Source organism: Homarus americanus, unplaced genomic scaffold, assembly GCF_018991925.1.
Source record: "Homarus americanus isolate GMGI-L3 unplaced genomic scaffold, GMGI_Hamer_2.0 scaffold5589, whole genome shotgun sequence".
NCBI classification, from domain to species: domain Eukaryota; kingdom Metazoa; phylum Arthropoda; class Malacostraca; order Decapoda; family Nephropidae; genus Homarus; species Homarus americanus.
In genome coordinates, this window is record NW_024736650.1 from 6766269 (window position 1) to 6791706 (window position 25438).

A 25438-nucleotide genomic window follows, 5' to 3' on the forward strand; every position below is an offset into this window, starting at 1 on the left:
GTCTCTCTGTTATGATTCCTTGTCTGTGGTGTGGCATTATATCAGCTTCTGTAATCATCGTCCATGGTGCTGCCTCTCCTCACTCATGTGGTGGGTTTGTCGTCCAGGTTTATCCTTCCATGAACCTTTCCTTCCTGCGTAGGTACCCATAAGGCAGCAGTGGTGGCTATTGGCGCTGAAGATACCCCTCTTAGGTTGAACTCCCTGCCAAGGTTTTTTTTGATTATCAGGGTACCTCCACACGCTATGATCCCTGCTCCTCTAAGTCTCAAACCTGCTCCGAGATCGTCTGTAGTTTAGCCGATGTCAGGATGAGGTCCAGTTTACACGGCTCATCACTGGGAGGCTCCGTGGAAGTCTTGGCATGGAGGGGAGGTGACCATTATGTACTGACACACTCTTACAGCTTTTTGAACTATGAGGGGCTAGTTAGCCTATATAGTTGAGTATAGGGGAGTTGGCCAGGCAAGTCCCCTACCTTGTGACTAAAGCTACCACAACAGTACTTCTCAAATACAATGTTTATTTTTCCCTTTTGTCTACCATAATTTTCATTTTAGGATTTCCATATTTTTTATTTACAGCATTAACTCTTACCTCCCTTCTCTTCGCATTTTTCCTATTTTTGTAAAGCCTCTTGAGTGTCAACATGAAGAATCAGTATTATCTACATGTTGAATACTGATATTATTTTACCATTAACACATAACACAACAAAAGAATAAGAATATTTTTGTCATTTCCATCATCACTGTTTACACTTAGGTTGTAAATGTTAAACAGAGATGGAGACAGTAAGCAACCTTGTCTTACTCCCTGTCTAACTTAAGCCCAACAAGACGTCATTAACGCCCACTTCACTAATACGTCTATAAGTTTACTGCGTTTTACTCTATACCAAATGCTCTTTCAAAATCCACACATGTATATCAATTTATATGAACCTCTGAATCTATACTCTACATTAATATATGCTTATCACATCTTAAATCGAGTCTTTCATTGATTCCTCTATTAGCAGGTGTCTGAAGAACTAATTGTGGATCATTATAATTACGAGAATAACTCATTAATTATCGCTATCACCTGAGGTCATTTATGTGTTTTTTAGAATAAATTTTTCTCTTAATGTTGACCAATTTCTTTAGCAACATCAGTAATCAGACTTGACAGTACAGTGGTGCCGTGACCTTTAAGAGGTCAGGGTAAGAGTGGGAGAATTGTACAACGATCACAAACCATGGGTACACTTAGCTGGTGTGACCCTGTGTAGCTTACACCTGATACACTGTCAACACCAAGACGTTCATGTAGTGATGGTGATAATTAATACACCTGAATAATTTTGTTATAATTATTAAGTTATTAAATCGATTATTTTGTTTATCTGTTGATTTTTTTAGAATAAGAGTTACAGAAAGACATATTTATCGAAAGTAGAATATACATCTTCATTGTTTACAGAAGCCATGTGAAAGATTTACTTACACTTAACATCAACATTTAAACGATCAAGTCACTTATATTCTGCAGTTGTTTCTTGTTGTAAGTTAAGTGGTCCTTGGTCTTAAATAGACACCCAACATAACCATTAGTTTGGTTAATAAGGACAGGGACTTACCTCCTGTCTTAATGGTTAGGTTAAAGTATATCAAGACCAGAGCTTCTTTAACCAGCCATTGAATTCGAGGCAGGGGATTGAGGAAGTGGTTATAGCAGAAGACCCACCTTCTGTACCTCCTCCAGTCACGATGAAGGATTGTGAGTCTGCCTCTATGCCAAGCCTATTATCCTTACCCTTGATATACTAATAAGTGTTTATAGTATAATTAGGATATATGTGTTCATCATTACCATTTAATGGAAGTTATTTATTAATAGTAAGTAGTAGAGGGCAGTGTTAGCGGAAGCTCCCGCGTTAAGGTAAGTCATTAAGGTAGGATATGGAGGGTGGCTGGAGGTTAGGGGTGAGTTGGATCAGGTCCACTACCCTTGGTGAACCTGGGGAGGTATGGGAAAGAAGAACAGGGCAGTCTGGAAAAGCAGGAGAGTAAGGGATAGGGAGGGGGAGGGAGGGTGATTGGTTTAGAATCCTCAAAATGATGACTATCAGGCTGGTCAGGGATAGACAAGGTCACAGTGGTCAAATAAATGGTAAAGAACGGAGCTGGAGGTCAAAAAGGCCGCTGACACAATATACCCCAACCCTAATAAATATAATCTCGGGATGCACTGGGATTAGGACACACGGTACCATTAGAATTAAACCCCAATCCTAATGGTGCGGGTTTGGGAGTACTTGGACTGTCGCCCATCTGATCAGTCCATCAAGGGAGGTCCATGAAGAGTAAGGGACGTCTGGGGACAGTATGGGGGACCTCGGGAGAGTCCTTGTGGTGTGATGAGAGGAAATTTAATAGAAGAAAGTGAGGATACTTTTCAATAGAGTAAGAATGACCTGGGACCTGGGACGAATTTGATATAAGTTGGGAAGCTTAAGATAAGGTAAGGTAAGGGTGCCCTAGGGGAGGGTAAGGGTGACTAGGGAAGGATAAGGAGACTTGGGGAGGATAAGAGGGTAGGTTGCTGGGCAGGTGAGGCAGCGGGGCGGGGCGGCAGGTGTCGGCGGCGGGCAGCAGTGTTAGCCAGGAGCCGTTGTGAGTCAGGCGCTAGTAGGATGCCGCTACCGGGTTAACAAGCTCCACCCTCACCTTGCACAATTTCTGTAAAGAAACGAAACAAAACATAATTAGTAACTGTTATGGCTTGTTTGACCCTTACTGTGTGTAAACAGACGCAGCGTGTAAGAGGCTGTGTCATAAACAGGTTAAAACGTGGGTTATATGGCCTCACAATTAGTGTTAGCTTGGCAAGTGCAGCGGCCAGCGTCTAGCTCCGACACATACGTTACTCTCTCTCTCTCTCTCTCTCTCTCTCTCTCTCTCTCTCTCTCTCTCACTTACTTCCAGAAAAATGTCACTGTATACTGGGCTATAAGCTGTTAGTGTTGATAAATATGACTCCCTTGACGCTCTACCAGACGATGACCAACACTGGCGGCTTCAAGACACCAGGGATCGTCTGCTACAACACACACACACACACACACACTGTTCCATATATCATGACGACTATGTAAGTAACACTATATTTCGTACGTAAGTTAGTCTTAAATAAATTCATCATCAAATACCAAAAAAAAACAGTTATGTCTCTTTTACCGATACTTTCCTCTGTAGGCTGGTCCATGGGTGGCACTCTGACCATGGGTGGCACTCTGACCATGGGTGGCACTCTGGACATGTTTCACTCTCGGTCCTTTCAATGTGTTTACCAGCAGCCAGAGCCCAGAGTGGCGGGCTACACGACAATCCACTAAGCCACCATCACCCTGGCTGGCTCTCTGCTACACCCGGGCCAGCAAGGTGTACCGACCATCTACAGTGGTGTAAAAAGATGTAAATTTTACACCTTTTTACACAACAATAATTTAACTGAACAGAAACATAGACCAAAGTCACTCACACACACACACACACACACACACACACACACACACAGGTAAAATCACATCGTGTTTCCCTCAACCGTGTGGAATTTCCGTTCATTCACACACAATGTACGAGAATACAAGAACATTCTGACCGTAAGTCCTGGTATTCTGTAGAAACCAAATGTGTAGTATTTCACCCTAGTGTTAGAACACGGCCGGAGGACAACAGTTGGAGGACAACACAGTAGGAGGACAACAGTTGGAGGACAACACAGTCGGAGGACAACACGGGCGGAGGACAACAGTTGGAGGACAACACGGCCGGAGGACACCACGACCCGGAGGACACGCTGCAGCCGGAGGACCTTGGTTGGAGGACAACACGGCCGGAGGACAACACAGTCGGAGGACAACACGGCCGGAGGACACCACGGCCGGAGGACAACACAGTCGGAGGACAACAGTTGGAGGACAACACAGTCGGAGGACAACAGGAGGACACAGTCGGAGGACAACACGGAGGACAACACGGCCGGAGGACAACAGCCGGAGGACACGGAGGACAACACGGAGGACACACAGCGGAGGACAACACGGCCGGAGGACAACACGGCAGTCGGAGGACAACACAGTCGGAGGACAACACGGCCAGTGGACAACAGCCGGAGGACAACAGTTGGAGGACGACAAGGAATGAGGGGGGGGGGCAGTGAGAGGGGTGAGAGATAAGAGACGGGGAGAAGGCAGCAACACCCTGGAGAGATAAGGCAGTAATATCCTGAAGGTGCGGGAGAGCAGTAAGGGTCCTCCTGCTCTTCCTCCTCCTCCTCTTCTTCTTTTCTTCTTCTTCCTCCTCCTCTTCTTCTTTTCTTCTCTGCTTCGCCCTCTTTCTCCTCGTCATCATCGTCTTCTTCTTCCTCCACCATCTCCTCTTCTCCCTACTCCTCCTCCTCTTCTTACTTCTACTCTTTATTCTTCCCACTCCTCCTCCTCCTCCTCCTCCTCCTACATCACGTTTATTATCCTGCATCAGCCAACACGAGTGACAGAACAACCGTGTGTGTGTGTGTGTGGGCGGAAACAAGAGAAGAAACACGATGGGAAATGGAGAAGACGAGAAGAAAGCGAGGTAGGAAATAGAGGAGACGAGGATAAGATGAAATGGAGAGAGAGAGAAATAAGGTGTGAGAGGAAACCCAGGAGATGAGAAGATGGAGATAGAGAGAGAATGTGTTGAAATGAAAGGAAAAATAACAAAAGGAATGAAAGAAAACAGGAAATTATTTTATACACAGAGAGACGGAAAGACGTATCATATTTTTATCACAGTTTATCTTTAATACAACCTTAGTGTATTATTGTATATATTATAAGCCATTAAAGTTCAGTTACACACATAAACATACAACTTGGATGAATACAAAATTGTGTTTTTTTTATATAACACTGATTTATTGCGGTTGTTATTAATGTTTGACCTTCGTTGAGTATATACAGGTTACATTTTTAATTTACAGGTAACATACACAGAATTTTGTTTTCCTCCGTATTTCTGTATGATAATTATATTCATTCTGGTTGTATGGGGTCAAGCTTGTGTGACCAGATCTTCGTTAAAGTGAGTGACAATGGCAGGGCTTAAAGCAGGGGTGATCGGTGAGGCTATGACATTAACACAGAACCTTTGTTATTGTACACTGCATCTTGATATGACTAATGTTTATCCTGTTGTAGTCGTCTTTTGAAGGTCAATATTCAGTTAAGCTCGTTATCTTCAACTTGACTCTATATATTTATAATCTCCAGACACTAATTTACTGCCAACCATCACACTCAAGTCTTTTACTTTTTCTCTTCCATTTAATTCAATTTATTCAGTTCATTAATAAACAAAACATTACAGTTATCTGGGTGAAGATGGAGTAGCCTGAGTAGCCTTGTACTTGACTACTTCTAGACGATGTACAGATCCACTTGAAGGTGAATTTGGTCTTGACTTGTGCAGACTGGATACGCCGGAAAATGTTAGTATCGTCAGCGAGGAGTTGCACACGACAGGATACAATCAGGCAAATCAGTGATGTATACAATGAACAGGATAGGACCTAATATACTACCTTGCGGGATGCCACTTAGTACTGCAGCTCGGTCAGACTCTTATTTGCCAACTAGTTGTACAGGATGCAGTGAAATAAATACTGAGAGCTCAGGGTGTTGATCATATAGTTTAGATAATAAGGTCAGGCTAACGTTTATGGCGGCTTTGAGAGGTCATTTACCAGCTCCCTATAGCCATCTTCTTGATAGCAAACGACAGAGCTGACACGCAACAGCTGACTGAAAAATCTGTTTAATCACATATATGAACAGAGGAAATTTACAGAGACAATACCGACAAAATCAACACAAGTAAACTGATAAATGACAAAACCAGAACCAGTCGAAGTACATGAGTAGGTGGGGCGAGTGACCTTTACCCTGACGAAGGTGGCCAACGACTCCCAGCCTGGGTGACATACGAGAGAGAGAGAGCAAGGCGAAGATATCAACACCATCATCATCAGAGAGGTACGAGTAAAAGTAAACTTGTTGTCTGGACAAGTCTGCCATCTGTTCCAATAATGTTCAGAGGCGGTGACCCGTTTGCTGTGAACCAGAGTGAGAGCGAGTCTGGCCACCTGTTTCAGTAATGTCCCTGCCAGCCGCTCACTGCTGTAACCTACCCCGAACAGTACACCTACACTCTGTAATTAAGTTAGCCAGTACAGGTAACACAATACAGACACTTACTGCCATGTTAAGGAATCACTACAGCTTTAACATATACATTATATGATCTGATACAAACACTATACTGTATTCATCTCTGAGACAATGGGAGTTTAATCATTTAATATCATAGAACAATGTAGGATAATAGCTGTTGTAACTAAGTCTGTAATCTTTGGATATCATATAATGGTAGAGTTTGTTGACGAGAAATTATAATACAAGTCTGTAAATTTCAACAAATTGTAACATGAATTTACCGCCGTGACCTCCAAGTTGAGCTTCGAGGCCTTACGACCATGAGAGCCTTCAAGGGCGACAACTGAGGCAGTGAGGCCTGACACAAGACGACGCATGACAGTTCTCATGACCAACACTCATAACCTCACTATACTATCATGCTGCCTCCCTCACTATATAATGGTGGTGATGCTCCCTCCCTCACTATATAATGGTGGTGATGCTCCCTCCCTCAGTATATAATGATGGTGATGCTCCCTCCCTCACTATATAATGGTGGTGATGCTCCCTCCCTCACTATATAATGGTGGTGATGCTCCCTCCCTCACTATATAATGGTGGTGATGCTCCCTCCCTCACTATAATGGTATTCTCCCTTTATGGTGGTGATGCCCCTCTCCTCAAATATATATAAGGTAAGATGCCCCTCCCTCACTATATAATACGGTGATGTCCTCACTATATAATGGTGGTGATACCTTCCTCACTATATAATGGTGGTGATGCCCTCCTCACTCATATAATGGTGGTGATGCTCCTCCCTCACTATATATATCGGTGGTGATAAGCCTCCTCAATTATATAATGATGGTGATGCTCCTCCTCAATTACTGTGGAGAATGGTGATGCTCCTCCCTCACTATATAATGATGGTGATGTCTCCCTCACTATAGTAATGGGTGTGATGTCTCTCCCTCACTATATATATGCTCCCTCCTCACTATATAATGATGTAGATGCTCCTCCCTCACTGTATAATGGTGGTGATGTTCTCCAACAGGTGATGTTCTCCTCACTATATAATGGTAGGTGATGCTCCCTCCTCACAATATAATGATGGTGATGCTCCTCCTCACAATATAATGATGGTGATGCTCCCTCCCCAGTATATAATGATAGATGCTCCTCCCTACTATATATAATGGTGGTGATGCGTTCTCCTCACTATATAATGAGGGTGAAAGTTCCCTCCTCACTATATAATGAGGGTGATGCTCCTCCTCAATATACGATGGCATTCTCCCTACTATAAAATGATGGTGATGTTCCTCCCACTAGTATAATGGTGGTGATGCTCCCCCTCCCTCACTATATATAATGGCGGTGATGCTCCTCCCTCACTATATAATGTGGTGATGCCCTCCCCAATATATACTGGTGTGATGTTCTCTCCTCAGTGTTATACGATGGTGATGCTGTTTCACACTATATAATGATGGTGATACGCCCTCCTCAGTATATATAATGATGGTGATGCTGTTTCTCACACTATATAATGATGGTGATGCTCCTTCCCCTCACTATATAATGGTGGTGATGCTCCCTCCCTCACTATATAATGGTGGTGATGCTCCCTCCCTCACTATATAATGGTGGTGATGCTCCCTCCCTCACTATATAATGATGGTGATGCTCCCTCCCTCAGTATATAATGATGGTGATGCTGTTTCCTACACTATATAATGATGGTGATACGCCCTCCCTCACTATATAATGATGGTGATGCTGTTTCCTACACTATATGATGATGGTGATACTCCCTCCCTCACTATAATCTCCATCATACACTGTTATCGTTGCCATCTTCACTACACACTACCACCGCCCCCAGCCAGGCTAGGTTGATCCTGCCTCAGAGAGAGAGAGAGAGAGAGAGAGAGAGAGAGAGAGAGAGAGAGAGAATAAATAAGTACACATCTAGGAGAGGAGGAAGTCGTACAACCAGGTAGGAGGAGGTCAGCAGCCCTGGCAGGAGGAGGTCGCACACTCCCTGGCAGTGAGTAGGCCGTACACCTCTGGCAGAGGAGGTCACACCCTGGCAGGAGGAGGTCGTGTACACCCTGGCAGGAGGAGGCCGTGTACATCTGGATGACTTATTCCTCGACCCACGCAAGAACCGAAGACGTTGATTACCTCCCCGCTGGTGTTGGCAGATACACCCCCCACACAGGAAGCTATCATTTTTTTCTCTTCTATAGCAGTGTGTCCCTCTCATCACTGGTCCTTTGTCGCCTCTGCAGCTCATACACACAAACACAAAGGGGAAGTGTGTGCCAGAATATGAGGAAGATTGGTATCGTGTGGCGGGGAGGGAGACGCTGCCGATATTATATGGTCAAGCCTCCCACATCCCCCACCAGGGTCTTCTCTCCCCCCCCTTACGAGAGAGAGAGAGAGAGCGAGTGTGTGTGTGTGTGTGTGTGTGTGTGTAGCTCATCAGGCCTCTTTACCTAATTTATATCATTATTCAAGTAGATATTGAAAAATTGTCTTAGTTTGATCTAAAAATGAATCCTATTGAAACCCAGATCAGATATTGTAGTATCCTGACCTTCCTCCTGATCTTCCTACATCCCTTACTCCTACCCCTCCTGACCTTTCTCCTATCCTTCACCCTGACCTTCTTCTCGACCTTACCTTATCCCTCGCACCTCCCCCTCCCACCCTTCCTTCTAACCCCTCTTGCTGACCCTCTCTCCACCTACCTCCTGACCCCTCCTCCTGACCCTCCAAGTTAAATAAACAACAACATTGAAGCCTCATTAACCTTACCTTACCTAGACTCTCCTTAATCACCACAACGTCACATTAACCTAAGTCCCTCAACCTGACGCATTGACCTCTCACTCAAGACTCACCCCATTAACTAGTATAACAAGATGAAACTAATAACCCCTTAAATACCCCCCTTTAAACTAGCCTAGCCATCCCCATCCCTAAATTTAATAGGTTAGATTATGGGGTTTGTTTACGATGAGTCCATTTTTGTACCACAGGAAGACAATGTTATCCCACACTACAGCCAGAGGAAGTTTCAGTTATCACACTATCTTGATCTATTCCTTACTGTCTCCGTCTTCTCTTTCGTTCACCACCCTCCCTCTTTCTACCTCCTCTCTCCCTCCCTCCTTCCCTGCACTCCCTCCCTCTCACTAACAACCTTAATCACAACATCTTCTCCATGGTTGTACTAAATGGAAATGTTGTAAATAAAATAACATACACGTTTCTGAACTTAAGGACGAGAAATTGTAATGAGAGGAGAATTGGATATCGATAAACTCACTTCTGTAACTTAATTGAATTTCTTAATCAAGTACAGGGCGAGAGACGAGTGTGGCAGGGTGTGTTAAGGAGACGCCCCTCGCTGACATAAATTTCAATATTCGTATCTGTTATGATCTAAGATTTTTTACTGTTGCCACTCTTCATCCCTGGACCCCGATATTCGTGGACCCCTAGAGCCAAAGACTCCTAGACCCCTGGACCCCAAGACCCCTGGATACCAAGACTCCTGGACTCTCCTACCCCCCAAAAAAAACACTAGACATCGGACTTTTGATTCTCAGATATTCATTTTATTTTTTCTTCTACTTTTTTCCCTTTGGTATGCGACAGCCAATCTATTTATTGATAATATCTCAGGATAATGCTAACCTGTTAATGGCTGCCACTCCTTCCAAATATAACCAGTTAACATTCTTACGTCAATAGTTACGATGGATATTTTAGCGAAAAAAAAAACACCAACAAAAATCAACCATTGATAACCTGGGTTCTCGATTTTGTCTTAATAAATAGTAAAAACTGATCACATTCAGGTTTAGAGATCAGAAGTATTGATTATTTTAGTTCACGTCTCACCAAGGATCATCACCATCATCATCATCATCAGCAATGAAAATGTGGTAATGCTTTTTACACCATCTACGGTATAACTGAGAGACGTGTGAAGGCTGTAGTGGTCAAGGTGTGTGTCACTGGATGCTGGAGAGAGATAAATAAACACTCTACTATACAAACTCTAATGTGAGAAAGATCATTGGTTTCTCTTCTCTAGATAAACCATTTTGCAAGCTAGTGGTTTTAAATGTACTGATGTTTATAAACCCTTTCGCAGAGTAAGGGTTTATGAGAATATTAATAAAACCTTCCTATCTGCAAGGGATTGGGATTGGCCATCAGGGACAAAAACTTTATTTTGGTGGATCTACAATAAAGGAACAGAGACACGAAGTAAACAAACAAGTCATCTACCAATCACTTTCGGTGGAGGTCATGTGTGGCCTAACCTAACCTAACCTAACCTAAACCCAATCCAACCTAACCTAACCCAACCCAAGCCAACTCAAATCCAACCCAACCCGACCCAAGCCAACCTAGCGTGTGGAATATACAGAAGAATTACATTAATGCATATGTGTGACTTTTACTCTCCAGCACTCCTTTGTAATCATCACCTTGTGCCGGGGTGTTCCAGACCTCAGAACCACATTAGCAAATTGGGGATTGACATTAACAGAACTTACTGGCTCCAAGACACGATAAAGGCGAAACTCTGTAACCGTACACGCACACCTGTCATTAGCTTATGTATTTAGACACGCACACCTGTCATCTACTAATGTATCTAAAACACGCACACACCTGTCAGTTAATTATGTATTTACGCAAACGAATTATTACACATATGCAACAAGTGAGCATTAACACAGGAATCTGACAATGATTTACACTGGATAATGAACACAACAAAGAGTTATAACAACATTTACAATATTATCTCTAATTTATAAAACCACAACAGTAACTCAGCAGCACGAGGTTGTTGATTCGCTGGTCCACCAAGTGTCTCAAAAATATGTAAATACACCATCTTGTCCTCACCTGTGGGAGACTTCACACACCAGTAAGTTAGGTCAGTATTGCTGTTCTAATACAAACATTCACACGACCGCTACGAAAATATGTAAGGTTGGTGTGTATACAATTTACACACACACACACACACACACACACACACACACACACACACACACACACACACACACACACACACACACCTTTATATATCCCCAGCCAGAAGCAACAGAAGAAAACAAGAGATAAATGATTGGAATGGGAACTACTGAAGCATGATCCACTCTTGAATATATTACAGGCTTACAACTGATGGCTTCCATTAACCTCAGACACTTAAGAAGCACTCCAGGAGATAACATCATACACTCACAACCTGTAAGCCCATCACACGACGACCCATGTTTACTATCAAGTTCCAATATAAATCGTAAACATTAGATAACATCAATAAACATCCGTCAAAATATAAACACAAACATAAACAAAGGTAAAAAAAAATCGTGTGTAAATATCTACCTGAAATAATGAATAAAGACATATGTGTGTTTTCTTAGAGTGTAAACAAACGGTTGTAAACAAACGGTTGTAAACAGAGGAGAGAAGAGTTTGTTATGCTTCTCTTGTTTACACCAACACAGACACTCAGGTACTCCTTTGTCAGGTGTGTGTGTGTGTGTGTGTGTGTGTAGGTTGTCCTGCTAAACACCTGACTCAAAAACCACATATCCAAGATCACTAACCGAACCCATCTGTACCAAGACCACTAACCGAACCCATGTGTCCCAAGACCCTTAACCGAACCCATGTGTCCCAAGACCACTAACCGAACCCATCTGTCCCAAGACCCTTAACCGAACACATGTGTCCCAAGACCACTAACCGAACCCATGTGTCCCAAGACCCTTAACCGAACCCATGTGTCCCAAGACCACTAACCGAACCCATCAGCCCAAGCACCAGTGACCTCCCCAACATACATCTGGGTTCGATATTAATGAGTAACTAGAATCTCTCTTTTACTGTGGAGTTTATAGACTGTTTACAGCAGTGGTTCTCAACCTTGTTTGCCCCATGCACCCCTTTCACCATATGTCAGAATGTCATTCCCCCTCCTTTCCAAGATTGTCTGCCTCAAAAAGTGCATTCCAAATAATATGCATATAATACTGAAAATCCTTTATTTTTTCCATATTAGTATCAGTTCCCCCCCCCCCTGAAAACCTGAGGGGGGAAATTCCCCCCTGGTTGAGAACCCCTGGTTTACAGGATCGAGCGAGACCTTAGCGAGGACTAGGTTAGGTGAGGACTTGATGTGTGAGAATAAAGGTCACAAATAAAAGTCTGGTGAAGTGGTGTTGGAGGTCAAGTTAACTACCTGTCATGATAAACCCTTTCACCCCTTGTACACACACACACACACACACACACACACACACACACACACACACACACAGTCTTAATTGTCGTTTTTAGTATTATCTCGGGAGTGTTGTGATATACGTGCCGAGTTTAGCTGATGTGGAGGTCGGGAAGATGACAATAGGGGACGGTCATTATCTCCAGGTCTTTAGGGGCGAGGAACCTAACTGTCGGGGAGGAGGAGGAGGAGGGGAAGAGTGGGAGCAGGAGGGAGGAAGAGTAAGGAGGGAGGAGGAGTGGGAGGAGGGGTGAGGAAGAGTGGGAGGAGGAAGGAGGAATGGGAGGAGGGAGGAGGAAGAGTGGGAAGAGGAAGGAGAAGGAAGGAGTAAGGGGAAGGTGTCAGGTAGGAAGAGTGAAAGATAACACACCTGGAGACACCTGGAGGTTAATTGGAGGAAGGGGTGACCTGACTACGTGTGTGTATGGGTAGGAGACAGGTGTGGGAAGGACCTCATTAGGTGTGGGAGAGACAGGTGGGGGAAGGCTACAAGTGACACTATGAATACTACTAATAAACAAAGTACTAACCTAACCTAACCAACCAGGTAAACATAATTAACGGGATTACCATGTCATTTCAATATTGTTGTTATCATTCAGTTTGTATTTATTATTTTCTATATTGTTCGGATAAATTAACTATACCAATAAAGGGAGAGAAAATGCCAGACGCCCACCATCAAAACATTCGTCACAGAGGTTACAAAACTTCTGGCTCAGGTGAGAAGAATTTACCTTTAAGAGTTGTTCTGTATTTAACGTTTTTAAGGAGCAAATTACAGGTGATAATTAATAATATACTGTATATATAAAATTAACTATGACTGAAATATTCGTCATGAAATAATATACTTAGAATTACTTATGAAAAATAGTACCAAATTTGAAGAACTGTAATGTGTGTAAAAATATGAAATAAAATGCATATGAAATTTATACGACGTCACCGTGATTATATGTATCTTAGTATATAATAAAAAGGTAAAAATTTTATTTATAATTTACTAATAATTATAAGATGTTGATTTTATAAGGTTTAAATAATTTAATTTCATTTAGCACGGACAGACAAACAGATAGATAGAATGGAAAGCAATATACCTGCACCCAGTACTTACCAACGAGAAACACACACACACACACACACACACACACACACACACACACACACACACACACACACACACACACACACACACACACACAGGGTTTTTTTTCTACACGATTATTGCACGTCCAAAAATACAAGTCATCAAAACTAAAAAATAAAATAAAAATATAATAAATAAAAAGTTCTAAATATTAAAAAAAATAGATGCACAGTAATTAGGTTATTGCTGTTAATGATACTAATGTTGAAGTTATAATTAGTCAGATTTAAAACACAACAACGACAATATTCAGTATCAATAACAAATCACCCGATACTAAATTACTATGGGTGATTTTTTTAGTAATAGAAGTGACCCACGAATCTCTTAGTGGGTCAAATGATTGGAATAAATTAAATGGGATCTAGTTCTAATTAGTCCCAGTCACACGGGGTCACTTAGGATTGGGGACTTGGGGTCACTTGACACAGGTGGGGGGGAGGTCAACTGGGGTCACTCATACCATTGGGAACTTGGGGTCAAATAGTATTGGAGTAAATCACGATACAAAGTCTCTTGAAGTCACTTAGAATTGGAGGCCATTTATCTAATCAAAACATAATCTCACCATACTTACCTACAGGATCTATTATACCTGTCTCACCTGGTACACCTGTCTCACCTGGTACACCTGTTTCACCTGGTACACCTGTTTCACCTGGCACACCTGTTTCACCTGGTACACCTGTTTCACCTGGTACGCCTGTCTCACCTGGTACACCCGTCTCACCTGGTACGCCTGTCTCACCTGGTACACCTGTCTCACGTGGTACACCCGTCTCACCTGGTACACCTGTTTCACCTGGTACACCTGTCACTGGTACACCCGTTCACCTGGTACACCTGTTTCACCTGGCACGCCTGTCTCACCTGGTACGCCTGTCTCACCTGGTACACCTGTCTCACGTGGTACACCCGTCTCACCTGGTACACCTGTTTCACCTGGTACACCTGTCTCACGTGGTACACCCGTCTCACCTGGTACACCTGTTTCACCTGGCTCACCCGCCTTACGTACCTGAAAAGAAAAGCGCTGATTAAGTTCTGTTGTCCTTAAGAAAAAATATAATTGGTCTGCATGATTTGTATTCAGACGCATCTATAAACTGTGTAATGAGTAGTGATTTTAATTGAGATGATGATGATGGATGTGATGATGATAATAACAAGAACAAAACAAAAAAAATAATAAGAACAACAAAACACTAACAACAATAGCAACAATAACAATAATAACAATAGCAACAACAGTAACAAACACAACAACTACAGCGTTTCTTAAGAACAGCTCATGGACGATAAAATATTTACGCATAAACTATTGTTGATATAAAAATGAATCACGTGACTTCATGAACAGCTGTACCTGGCAAGTTTATCAACACAAGTCACTGAGTCAAGGAACAAGATAAAACTAATGGGTTCCACTTCTAATGGGTTCCTGTTCTAATGGGTTCCTGTTCTTATGGGACCTAGTCTTCATGGGTTCTGGTAGTGATAGGTCTTACTCCTAATGGGTCCTAGTTCTAATGGGTTCCGTCTTTATGGGTTCTTGTTATAATGGGACCCAGTCTTTAGAGGTCCTACTAATGATAGGTCCTTCTCCTATAATGGGTGACAGTCCTAATGGATGGCAGTCGTAATATGTGCCAGTTCTAATGGGTGTCAGTCCTAATGGGTTCCAGCTATAATGGGACCTAGTCTTCATGGGTAATGGTGGTGATAGGTCCTACTTGTAATGGGTGCCAGTTCTAAAGGGTTCCAAGTCCTAATGGGTGTCAGTCATAATGGATGTCAGTCGTAATGGGTGTCAATCCTAATGGGTGAAAGTTCTAATGGGTCCCAGTCCTAATGGCCAGGGTTCTTACAAGCATCACAGCCTACAAAGTGACCTAAGAGTGACCCTTTAAGATGAATGGACAACAATTAACACAGTGGTTTGATCCAACACCCGTACATAAATACCTGTAACTGACTCGTTCACTACCTCACCTGACTCGCTGTATCCTTCCTACCTGACTCATTGTGTATTGCACCTGACTCGCTCTATCATATAAGACTCATTATGTATCGCACCTGACTGACTCGCTCTATCATACCTGACTCATTATTGCCCCACCTGACTGACTCGCTCTACCCTACCTGACTCCAAAGCCCCCAGCGACCAGACACCACCCAAGCACCACCACGGCGTCAGAGAGATATATGCAGCATTACTTCTCACCAGCCGTGCCAGCTGACCACCCCAAATCACCACTTCTTAATGGTTGAGTGGTGAAGCTGCGACAGTGTTCACGAGCAGAGGTCTCAGTGCACTAAAGGTATACAACTCCTACAAGGCGTTGATTTAAGAGGCTCTCGAAAATATAGATTATCGGAGAAATGTATCAGGGAATTTTAAAAAACAAATGAAGTACAATATTGGGGGTTTTATATATGGAAAAGGGTTTAGACAGAAATAATACGATGGGTTATTCTAGTGTTTGTTTATGGGGAAGAAAAAAGGAACATGAGAAACGTATTTGAAGAAGGAACCAAAGAGAAAATAAAAGAATAAGAAGGACTTTTTAAGGAACCACTGAAAAGTCAAACAGAAAAAAATCACAATTCTGGCTCGGAAAAAATCACGGGAAAGAAGTTACAATATATTTAAATACTATTAACCCTTAAGTGGGCAGCGGAGCACTTAGGTATTATATTCTGCTCAGAGAAACCTCTTGTCATCTTATGGTTTACCAAATTAGGTTAGGTTAGGATTAACTTACGATAGGTTAGTTTAGGTTAGGTTTTGAATGTTTTCTAATTAAACCTAACCTAACCTAACCTAACTTAACCTAACCCCCCCTCTGTCTTTCTTACACAACAGGACTTACATAAATTAGAGTCCCCCTTCAAAATATCTTACCGTAGTTTTATGTTATGTTTGTTAAAGAGATGTATGAATGACACTTACCCTCAAAGGCTCTAAGTCTGTACACCCCAAGCTGATAACCACACCCACGTCACCCCCGAGCTGCCCACGACACCCCTGATCTGCCCACTCCTCCTAATCGCATTAAGGATTTACCCCTCACCCTCACCTCACCTCCCCTCCCTCACCATCCTATCACACAAATCCGATGAACAGTGTTTTATCTGGTCTCCCCTGATGGCCAGTAAGCAGCAGCACCTCCCCAACACACGGCCGGGTCGAAGAGTGGACCCTGGCTCAAGAGATTCCTGTCCTGCCTTAGTATAACTCACATTACAGAGTCACAAGAGGTCCATCCCCCCTGAATGTGTCTACCAGTGTTAACAAGACGAAATATGAAACCACGACACAAATTATTTTTATAACAAAGACCAGTTGTGTCAGAGAGAGAGAGAGAGAGAGAGAGAGAGAGAGAGAGGAATAAATTTGTTTTGGGCAGTGTAGTGTGAGACATACACCATCCATCACCTCACAAGACCCATCCCTTGACACAGTCTAGCCGCCGTGAAGGTCAGCTCCCACGTCCGTCAACCTCCTCCATGATTTTCAATTAAAGATAAGTAAGCAGGGACACCAAACACGTCAGGGGGACGGCTAGTAACACTGACAGATACCATAATATTATTTACCGAGATCTACGAGGCGTTTTCTGGGCGGACACGAATACACACACAGACACACATTATATTTTTAACTTTAAGTGTTGTGTAAGGCTGACTGTCAACCTGAGAGCTTCATGGTCTGTTTCAAGTGTCACGTCGAGGAACATAAAACTATGACACTTACATTTTATTGCTTTATTTTCCAAGACTGTCACACAGGACAACTCGTATGACACTGTTAAGATGGCGTCGTTTTCACTGTCATTATAGAAGAAAACTCCGCCAGGCGACAGTTAACTCACGACACCAGATGGGACTGACGGGTAGAGATGACAGTAAGGGGGGAGGGGGTAAGGGAGACAGTTGCCACGGGGTAAGGGAGACAGTTGCCACGGGGTAAGGGAGACAACTTTACTACACCAACATTCTTAACGCTTCTCGGGTTTATAAACACCTCTTCAACATGACCCTCTAGGATATAAAGACACACCCGTACACTTAACGATGTTGTTGGAGATAAAGGACACTATTAACAGCCCACCACAACACTAACTGTCTTGTTACATCTAATTAGTGATACCGAAACACACACACACACACACACACACACACACACACACACACACACACACACACACATGCCATAACTTTCTCTGAAATTTGTTAGGCTTGGTTAGGTCTTGATGTGTTGTGTCTAAGTTGTGTGGTTTGTTGAATGTGATTTTGAACGAAGATAAATTGTTGTTGTTGTTGTTGTTGCATGAGTCTAGAAGGACAAGGAAACTATTACTACCCGCAGACGGTTGTGACCAGGTGTCGCTATACATCACACAGGCCCCAGCTCAGCCCAGCCCAAGCAGCCCAGCCCAGCCCAGTCCAGCCTAGCCCAATCTGACCTTGAGCCTTCAGTCCATACTTCTAATGAGCCTAAATCCCTCTAGGCCTAAATGTTAATGAACCTCAGTCCTATATGATTTAGTTGGAGACTCTTAGGACTTAAAAATAAATAACTGGTCTGATAACAACATTTTTGGACATTATTATATTACTAAATTATTATCACCCGTATGATACTGTTATTTTGTTATCATTATAAAGTCTTATTCACATTTATATATTTCGCTTTAATATTACGTTAACTACATTAAATTTGTTACGTTATCCTCCATTGCGTCGTGTGCTGTATCAGGGGGGGGAGAGGAAGGGGGGTTGGTGCCAAGGAAGGTGGGGGAGGAAGGGAAGGGGTTGGTGCTAGGAAGGTGGGGGAGAGGAAGGAAGGTGTTGGAAAGGAAGGTGAGGGAGGAAGGGGAAGGGGGGTTGGTGCCAGGGAAGGTGGGGGGAGAGGAAGGGGAAGGGGGGTTGGTGCCAGGGAAGGTGGGGGGAGAGGAAGGGGAAGGGGGGTTGGTGCCAGGGAAGGTGGGGGGAGGGAGAGGTTAGGTCGTCTCATGATTCGCCCATCACCAATCAGCGGGTTTAAATTATGTACAATCTCGTTCAAGATTCTTCGAACACTGCTGGAGACACCTGGCAACTCAAGGCCGTTTGTTTACTATAGTACTTAGTAAAAATTATGAATGAATGTAAAAGTGATCGTTGATTGGTTAATTAGTTCCCTGTTGCTTAATTAATGGTTGGGCTTTGTTGTTTTGTATTATATTATACTACGTACTATAGTAAACAAACTGCCTTGAGTTGCCAGCTGTGTTCGAAAAATCTTGAACGAAATACATGAACATAAGAATGGAGGAAACTGCAGGGCCTATTGGCCCATACTGGGCAGTCCCGTTTACACCCAACCCCTATTGCTCATATGAGCATCCAACCTATGTTTGAAGCAATTCAGCGTATTCGAGTTAATGATGATATTTGGTAACTTGTTCCATTCATCCACTACTCTGTTTCCAAACCAGTGTTTACCTATTTCACGCCTAAATCTAAATTTGTCCAATTTAAAACCATTGTTACGAGTTCGCTCCTGGTTGGAAAATTTGAGTACCTTTGTAATGTCCCCTTTGTTTAGTCCTGCCTTCCACTTATACACCTCTATCAGGTCGCCCCTCGCTCTATGTCTCTCAAGGGAGTGCAGATTAAGATGCTTTAACCTGTTTCTATACTCAAGGTTCCTAATGCCCGGGATTAGTCTTGTCATTCTCCTCTGAATTCTTTCCAAGGATTCTATATCCATTCTGTAATACGGTGACCAGAACTGAACTGCGTAATCCAGGTGTGGTCTCACAAGAGCAAGATACAGTTTTAGGATGACCTCGCTAGTCTTGTAACTAACACTCCTTTGTATGAACCCAAGTACTTTATTAGCCTTGTTACGAGCAAAAACACATTGTTTACTTGGCTTAAGGTTCCTACTTATCATTACTCCTAAATCTCTCTCGCAGTCGGATTTCTCTATGGCATCGTTGTTCATCTGGTATCTGGTTTCCCTGTTTACATTTCCTATACTGAGTACTTTACATTTGTCGATGTTGAATTTCATCTGCCATTTTTCAGACCATTCGAAAAATTTGTTTAGATCCTCCTGTAGTTTTGCCGAGTCCTCGTCAGATTTGATAACACGTCCTATTTTAGTATCATCAGCAAATTTACTTATGTTGCTGTCTATGCCGATATCTATGTCGTTTATGTATATAATAAACAATAATGGTCCAAGTACTGAGCCTTGGGGAACTCCACTTGTGACGTTGCTCCAATGGGACTTAGTGCCGTTAATGCTCACTCGCTGTTTTCTGTCCTGTAACCACGCCCTAATCCATTTAAGGATGCCACCTTTGATGCCATGAGCTTCTACCTTTCTAATTAGTCTTTCGTGGGGGACTCTGTCGAAGGCTTTGCTAAAGTCGAGATATACCACATCATAATTGTGCCCCTCGTCCACTGATTCAAAAACTGATGAAAAGAATGTTAATAGATTAGTTAGGCAAGAACGTCCGCTTGTGAAGCCATGCTGGGAATCATTGATCAATCGGTGCTTCTCCAGGTGATTTCGAATAGAGTTTGAAATGATTGCTTCCAGTAATTTGCCTACTATTGATGTTAGACTGATTGGGCGGTAGTTAGAAGATAGTGATCTATCCCCCTTCTTGAAAATCGGTATTACATTCGCTATCCTCCAGGATTCTGGTACTACACCTGTTTTTAAGGACATGTTAAACAACTTTGCTAAGGGCAAGATCTGCTTTCCTACATTCCTTTAATACTCTGGCAAATATCTCATCGGGACCAGGTGATTCTATTAGGCTTTAGTTTGTCTATTTGCTACTAACATCGTTACTAGTCACTACTTATCTCACTTGGATTTGTTTTCTTCACTATCTCTGAATAGAGTTTCGTGCCTCGGTATCATGTTTAAATTTTCGGTGGTGAAAACTGTTGAAAGTAAATATTTATTCAAATTATTGCTCATTTCTCCGCTGTTATCAGTGAGCTCGCCGGAGTTCAGATTCATATTGGTCCAATCTTTTCTGTTTTAAAGGCTTGGCTACATTTGTGAACTTTTGGGGTTTGTCTTCTCCCTTGCTATCCTTACCTCATTATTCCTCTTTGCTTTCCTTATCTCGGTTTTAACCCTACCATTAATGGCCCTATAATAGTCCCGAGAATTTCAGCCACCATTTATCCTTCTACCTGTAGCCTTCCTTTGGCCAATGATGTTCTTTAAATAATTATTTTCCATTTAGGGTCATTGTTGTCTGATCTGAGTTTTTTGTATGGTATGTTCTGCCTTTGTGCATTAAATAACTCACTACTTAAATTGTCGTGGAACTCGGCAATCTCAGATCTCGCTATCAGGTCGGTGTCATCTGTCAGGTTCACAGCCAAGCGCGACACCCCGTCTCTCAGCTGCCTCTTTAAACTGTCAAAGTTTGTCCTTCTGAAATCTGGTACTTTAGTGGAATTTTCCTTACGTCTGCCCTGAAAATCTAACTGGAATCGAATTTCTTTGTGATCGCTGTTTGCAAGTTCGTTCCCTACCTCGACATTGCTAATGAGGTTTTCTCTGTTTGACAAAACTAAATCCAATATATTATTACCCCGTGTGGGTTCGGTTATATGTTGACTTAGGAAACAGTCCTGGATCGTCTCGAGAAAATCCTCTGATTCTGAGTTACCCGTAAGGTCGGTCCAATCTATTTGGCCAAGGTTAAAGTCGCCTACTATACAGACTTTGTTGTGTATGGAAGCCCTGCGCATTTCATCCCAGATAAGTCGCTCATTGACGCTATCAAGATTGGGGGTCTATATATTACTCCTGTGATTAATTTTTCCCGACCGTCGCTTAATTCTATCCAAATTGTTTCTGTATTCCTCTCAGTTTTTATTTCCTTATTTATTTCACACTTCAGATTATCCCTAACATAGATTGCTACTCCGCCTCCTTTCCTGGTCTGCCTATCGGTATGGAACAGTTTGTAACCCGCAATTTGGTATTCGACTGGTAATTCACGTGTGTCTAGGTTGATCCATGTTTCAGTGAATGCAATTATATGGATTTCTTCGGTACATACCAAGGCCCTAATATCATCCATTTTGTTTCTCATACTTCTACTGTTCGCGTAGTATACATTTAAGTTAGTCGTGTTCTGAGTCCTTCCCTTACCGCATTTAGTTTTAAACTCCCTGTCTAATTTAGTTTTGTCATCATTCCTAACACTATTTCCTTGTAATCTTTCGCCTTGTTTACCCGCTCCCACTGCAGTCTCCTCCACCCCCGTGCCCCTATGTTCTCTTAGCAGTTTAAAGACTTTCATATCTTAACCGCTCCCCCGGGATCTACAACACATGGACGTTTTCTGGGATGAGAGAGAAAGAAAGAAAGAAAGAAAGAAAGAAGAAAGAAAGAAAGAAAGAAAGAAAGAAAGAAAAAAGAAAGAGAGAAAGAAAGAAAAAGAAAGAAAAAGAAAGAAAGAAAGAAAGAAAGAAAGAAAGAAAGAAAAAAGAAAGACATTATCCTCGACTAGAAAAAAATATTGCAAAAGGCGCCAAAATGTTCCAAGCGTCATCGATAAAACGAGCTTTGAGACAAGGTGACATTGTGTACAACAGGTGATGAAGACCTGAGCAGGGGAACTTGATCTTAGTGAAATACGATACAGGACTTACGATACACGGTACAGGAATGTGGTACAGACTGTATAATGTAGCCGAGTGCACTACAGTGGAGAATCTACAAGTATGGTGATATAGTGAAGTAGAACACAAAATTTTTTAACTTTGTGTCATAGTGCAAAAGGTAAACGAAATATAACCATAATACCAAAATTAATTAAATTTGGTATAGTGTGTGTGTGTGTGTGTGTGTGTGTGTGTGTGTGTGTGTGTGTGTGTGTGTGTAGTAGTGAGGGAAAAAGGTGAGTGTAAAAGAGAGTTTGAGGGAAGGGTGCAGGAGGTGAGGTAAGGTGAGGGGTGAGGTGAGGTAAGGTGAGGGGTGAGGGAAGGCAGGGGTGAGGGAGGTAAGGTGAGGGGTGAGGAGGTAAGGTGAGGGGTGAGGTATGTGAGGGGTGAGGTGAGGTAAGGTGAGGGGTGAAGCGGAGGTGGCGTGGGAGGGGTGAGGTGGAGGTGAGGGGTGAGGAGGAAGGAGCTTGAGGAAGTTATCAGCAAGGTACGGGGGAAATGGCTTACCCAATTTCCACTATACAGTACACACACACACACACACACCTGTATAATTCGACCTAATTGTGACAGTTAAGTTCGGTCAGGTTAATTAGGTAGAGGCCAATTACTACACAAAATCCCTTTCTCTCCTTCTTTACCTAACCTAACCTAACCTAACCATACCTAACCATACCTTACATATACCATTTTATAACACACATATGCGTTTCTGTTCTATATATACCAGATTTTTTTTCCTATATCCTGTATTGATGTAATGAAATGTTATAAACGAGATTGTAAAAAAAAACCAAAAAAAAAACACGAAATACAGCAAAAGACAAAATTTACTGTTTACAATATACTTTGCCTCCTCCTCCCCTGGTCATTTAGTCTCTGGCCATACCTGCTAACACCTGGGTCGGGTAAGGTCAGCCAGCCATTACCAGTGTAAACATAATGAATTAAAATTGATGATGAATTAGTCATTAGAGGTGGTAATGGTTAGAGCCTTGTTAGTGGAAGATTGGGGTGTAAAAGGAGGAGTGAGGTGGCATCAGTCAGTCAGTCAGTCAGTCAATCAGTCAGTCAGTCAGTCAGTCAATCAGTCAGTCAGTCATTCAGTCAGTCAGTCAGTCAGTAAGTTAGTTAGTCGGTCACTCAGTCAGTCGGTAAGTAAGTTAGTTAATTTGGCAGTTCGTCGGTTAGTCAGTCAGTTAATCAGTCAGAAAGTCATTCAGTCAGTCAGTTAGTCGGTTAGTCAGTCAGTCAGTCAATCAGTTAATCAGTCAGAAAGTCGGTCAATCAGTCAGTTAGTTGGTCAGTCAGTCAGTTAATCAGTCAGAAAGTCATTCAGTCAGTCAGTTAGTCGGTTAGTCAGTCAGTCAGTCAGTCAGTCAGTTAATCAGTCAGAAAGTCGGTCAATCAGTCAGTTAGTTGGTCAGTCAATCAATCAGTCAGTCAGTCAGTCAACAATCTCAACACAGCTAAAAATAGATGACAAGTCTGTAGAGTTCAAGGTCATTTAAAGCATTTGTTCGGCTGACAAACACATACCAACAACGAAATAACCTCCCCACGCCCCACCATTAGTACGGTGAGAGAGGGAGGGGAGAGGGAGGGAGGTGAGGAGGGAGGAGGGAGGAGGGAGGGGGAGGGTGAGGGGAGGTGAGGGGAGGGAGGGAGGTGGGGGAGGAGGAGGAGGAGGAGGAGGGTGAGGGGGAGGTGAGGGGAGGAGGAGGGGGAGGAGGAGGAGGTGGGGAGGGGGAGGAGGTAGGGAGGGAGAGGAGGGGGAGAGGAGGGAGGGGAGAAAAAAAGGGAGGGTGAGGGGAAGGAGGAGGAGGAGAGGGGGAGAGGGAGGGGGGAGGGGAGGGGAGAGGGAGAGGAGGAGGTGTGAGGGGAGGAGGAGGAGGGAGGTGAGGGAGGAGAGGAGGAGGAGGTAGGGAGAGGAGGAGGTGAGGAGGGAGGAGGTGAGGGGGAGGAGGAGAAGGAGGAGGTGAGGGGAGGAGGAGGGGAGGGGGAGGGGGAGGTGGGGTGGAGGGGAGGGAGAGGGGGAGGTGGGGGTGGGGAGGAGGGAGGTGAGGGGGAGGGTGAGGGGTGGGGAGGAGAGGAGGGTGGGAGGGGAGGGGGAGAGGGGGGAGGTGAGGGTGAGGAGGGGGAGGGAGGGAGGGAGGTGAGGGGGAGGGAGGTCAGGTGAGGTGAGGAGGTGAGAGAGGGAGTAGGAGGAGGATCTAGCAAAATATGAACGTTAATTATACTCCATCACCTGAAGAATATCCACCCCCTATTTTCTTCGCCTAACCTAACCAACATCATCCCCTCATATTAGTAGTGTTAAGATGTTAAGTTTTTGGAGTTAAATAAGCTGGGGTGCAGATTACTGGAATCCAATCATCCCTCAATGTTAATGAGGTATAACAGAATATGTTCTGATTAATTGTTAGGTTGGGTTATTTAAATTTAGGTTAGGTTAGAGTTGGAGGCTGGGTTGGAGGTTGGGTTAGGTTGAGGCTGGAGATTAGAGTTGGGTTAGATCTTCAGCCATGAAGTTTGTATTTATCTTTAACAAATGTCTGTGAACGTTTGATAGTAACAGTAAATGTGTGTGTGTGTGTGTCTGTCTGTGTGTGTGTGTGTGTGTGTGTGTGTGTGTGAAGGTTCATCAAGAGTGCATCACTGCAACGTGAAATGGCGTGTCATTCATCAGTGGCTGTCACACGATAACACTGACACCTCCAGTCTTGTTCGATATCACCCAGAATCTTGCTGAAAGTGATGACGGTGAACCAGAGCTGTCACTTCACCACCTGCTACCGCCCCTATACACGCCCATACACCCCACCCCTGCTACACACCTACACACACCCTGTACACACCTACACCCCTACTACACGCCCATACACCCCACCCTGCTACACACCCCTACACACCTGCTACACCCCTACACCTGCTACACCCCTACACCTCGCTCACCACCATGTTGCTGGGGAGTGAGCCTCGACAAAGAAAGTCCTCATATGGAGCAATACGTAACTTCTAG

General features: G+C 43.3%; 1 protein-coding gene across 2 annotated transcripts in view; it reads right to left on the bottom strand.

Moving 5' to 3' along the window:
* The window catches only part of LOC121872324 (secreted frizzled-related protein 5-like), a 52670-nt gene that overhangs the window by 11823 nt on the left and 15409 nt on the right, over positions 1-25438 (bottom strand). Inside the window, exon 2 of one of the 2 annotated variants that reach the window (XM_042375043.1) lies at positions 2712-2723. The exons of the other annotated variant lie outside the window; for it this stretch is intronic. Coding sequence (XP_042230977.1) covers positions 2712-2723 — 12 coding nt within the window. The remainder of the gene's footprint in view (positions 1-2711; positions 2724-25438) is intronic. 2 annotated transcript variants of the gene reach the window in all.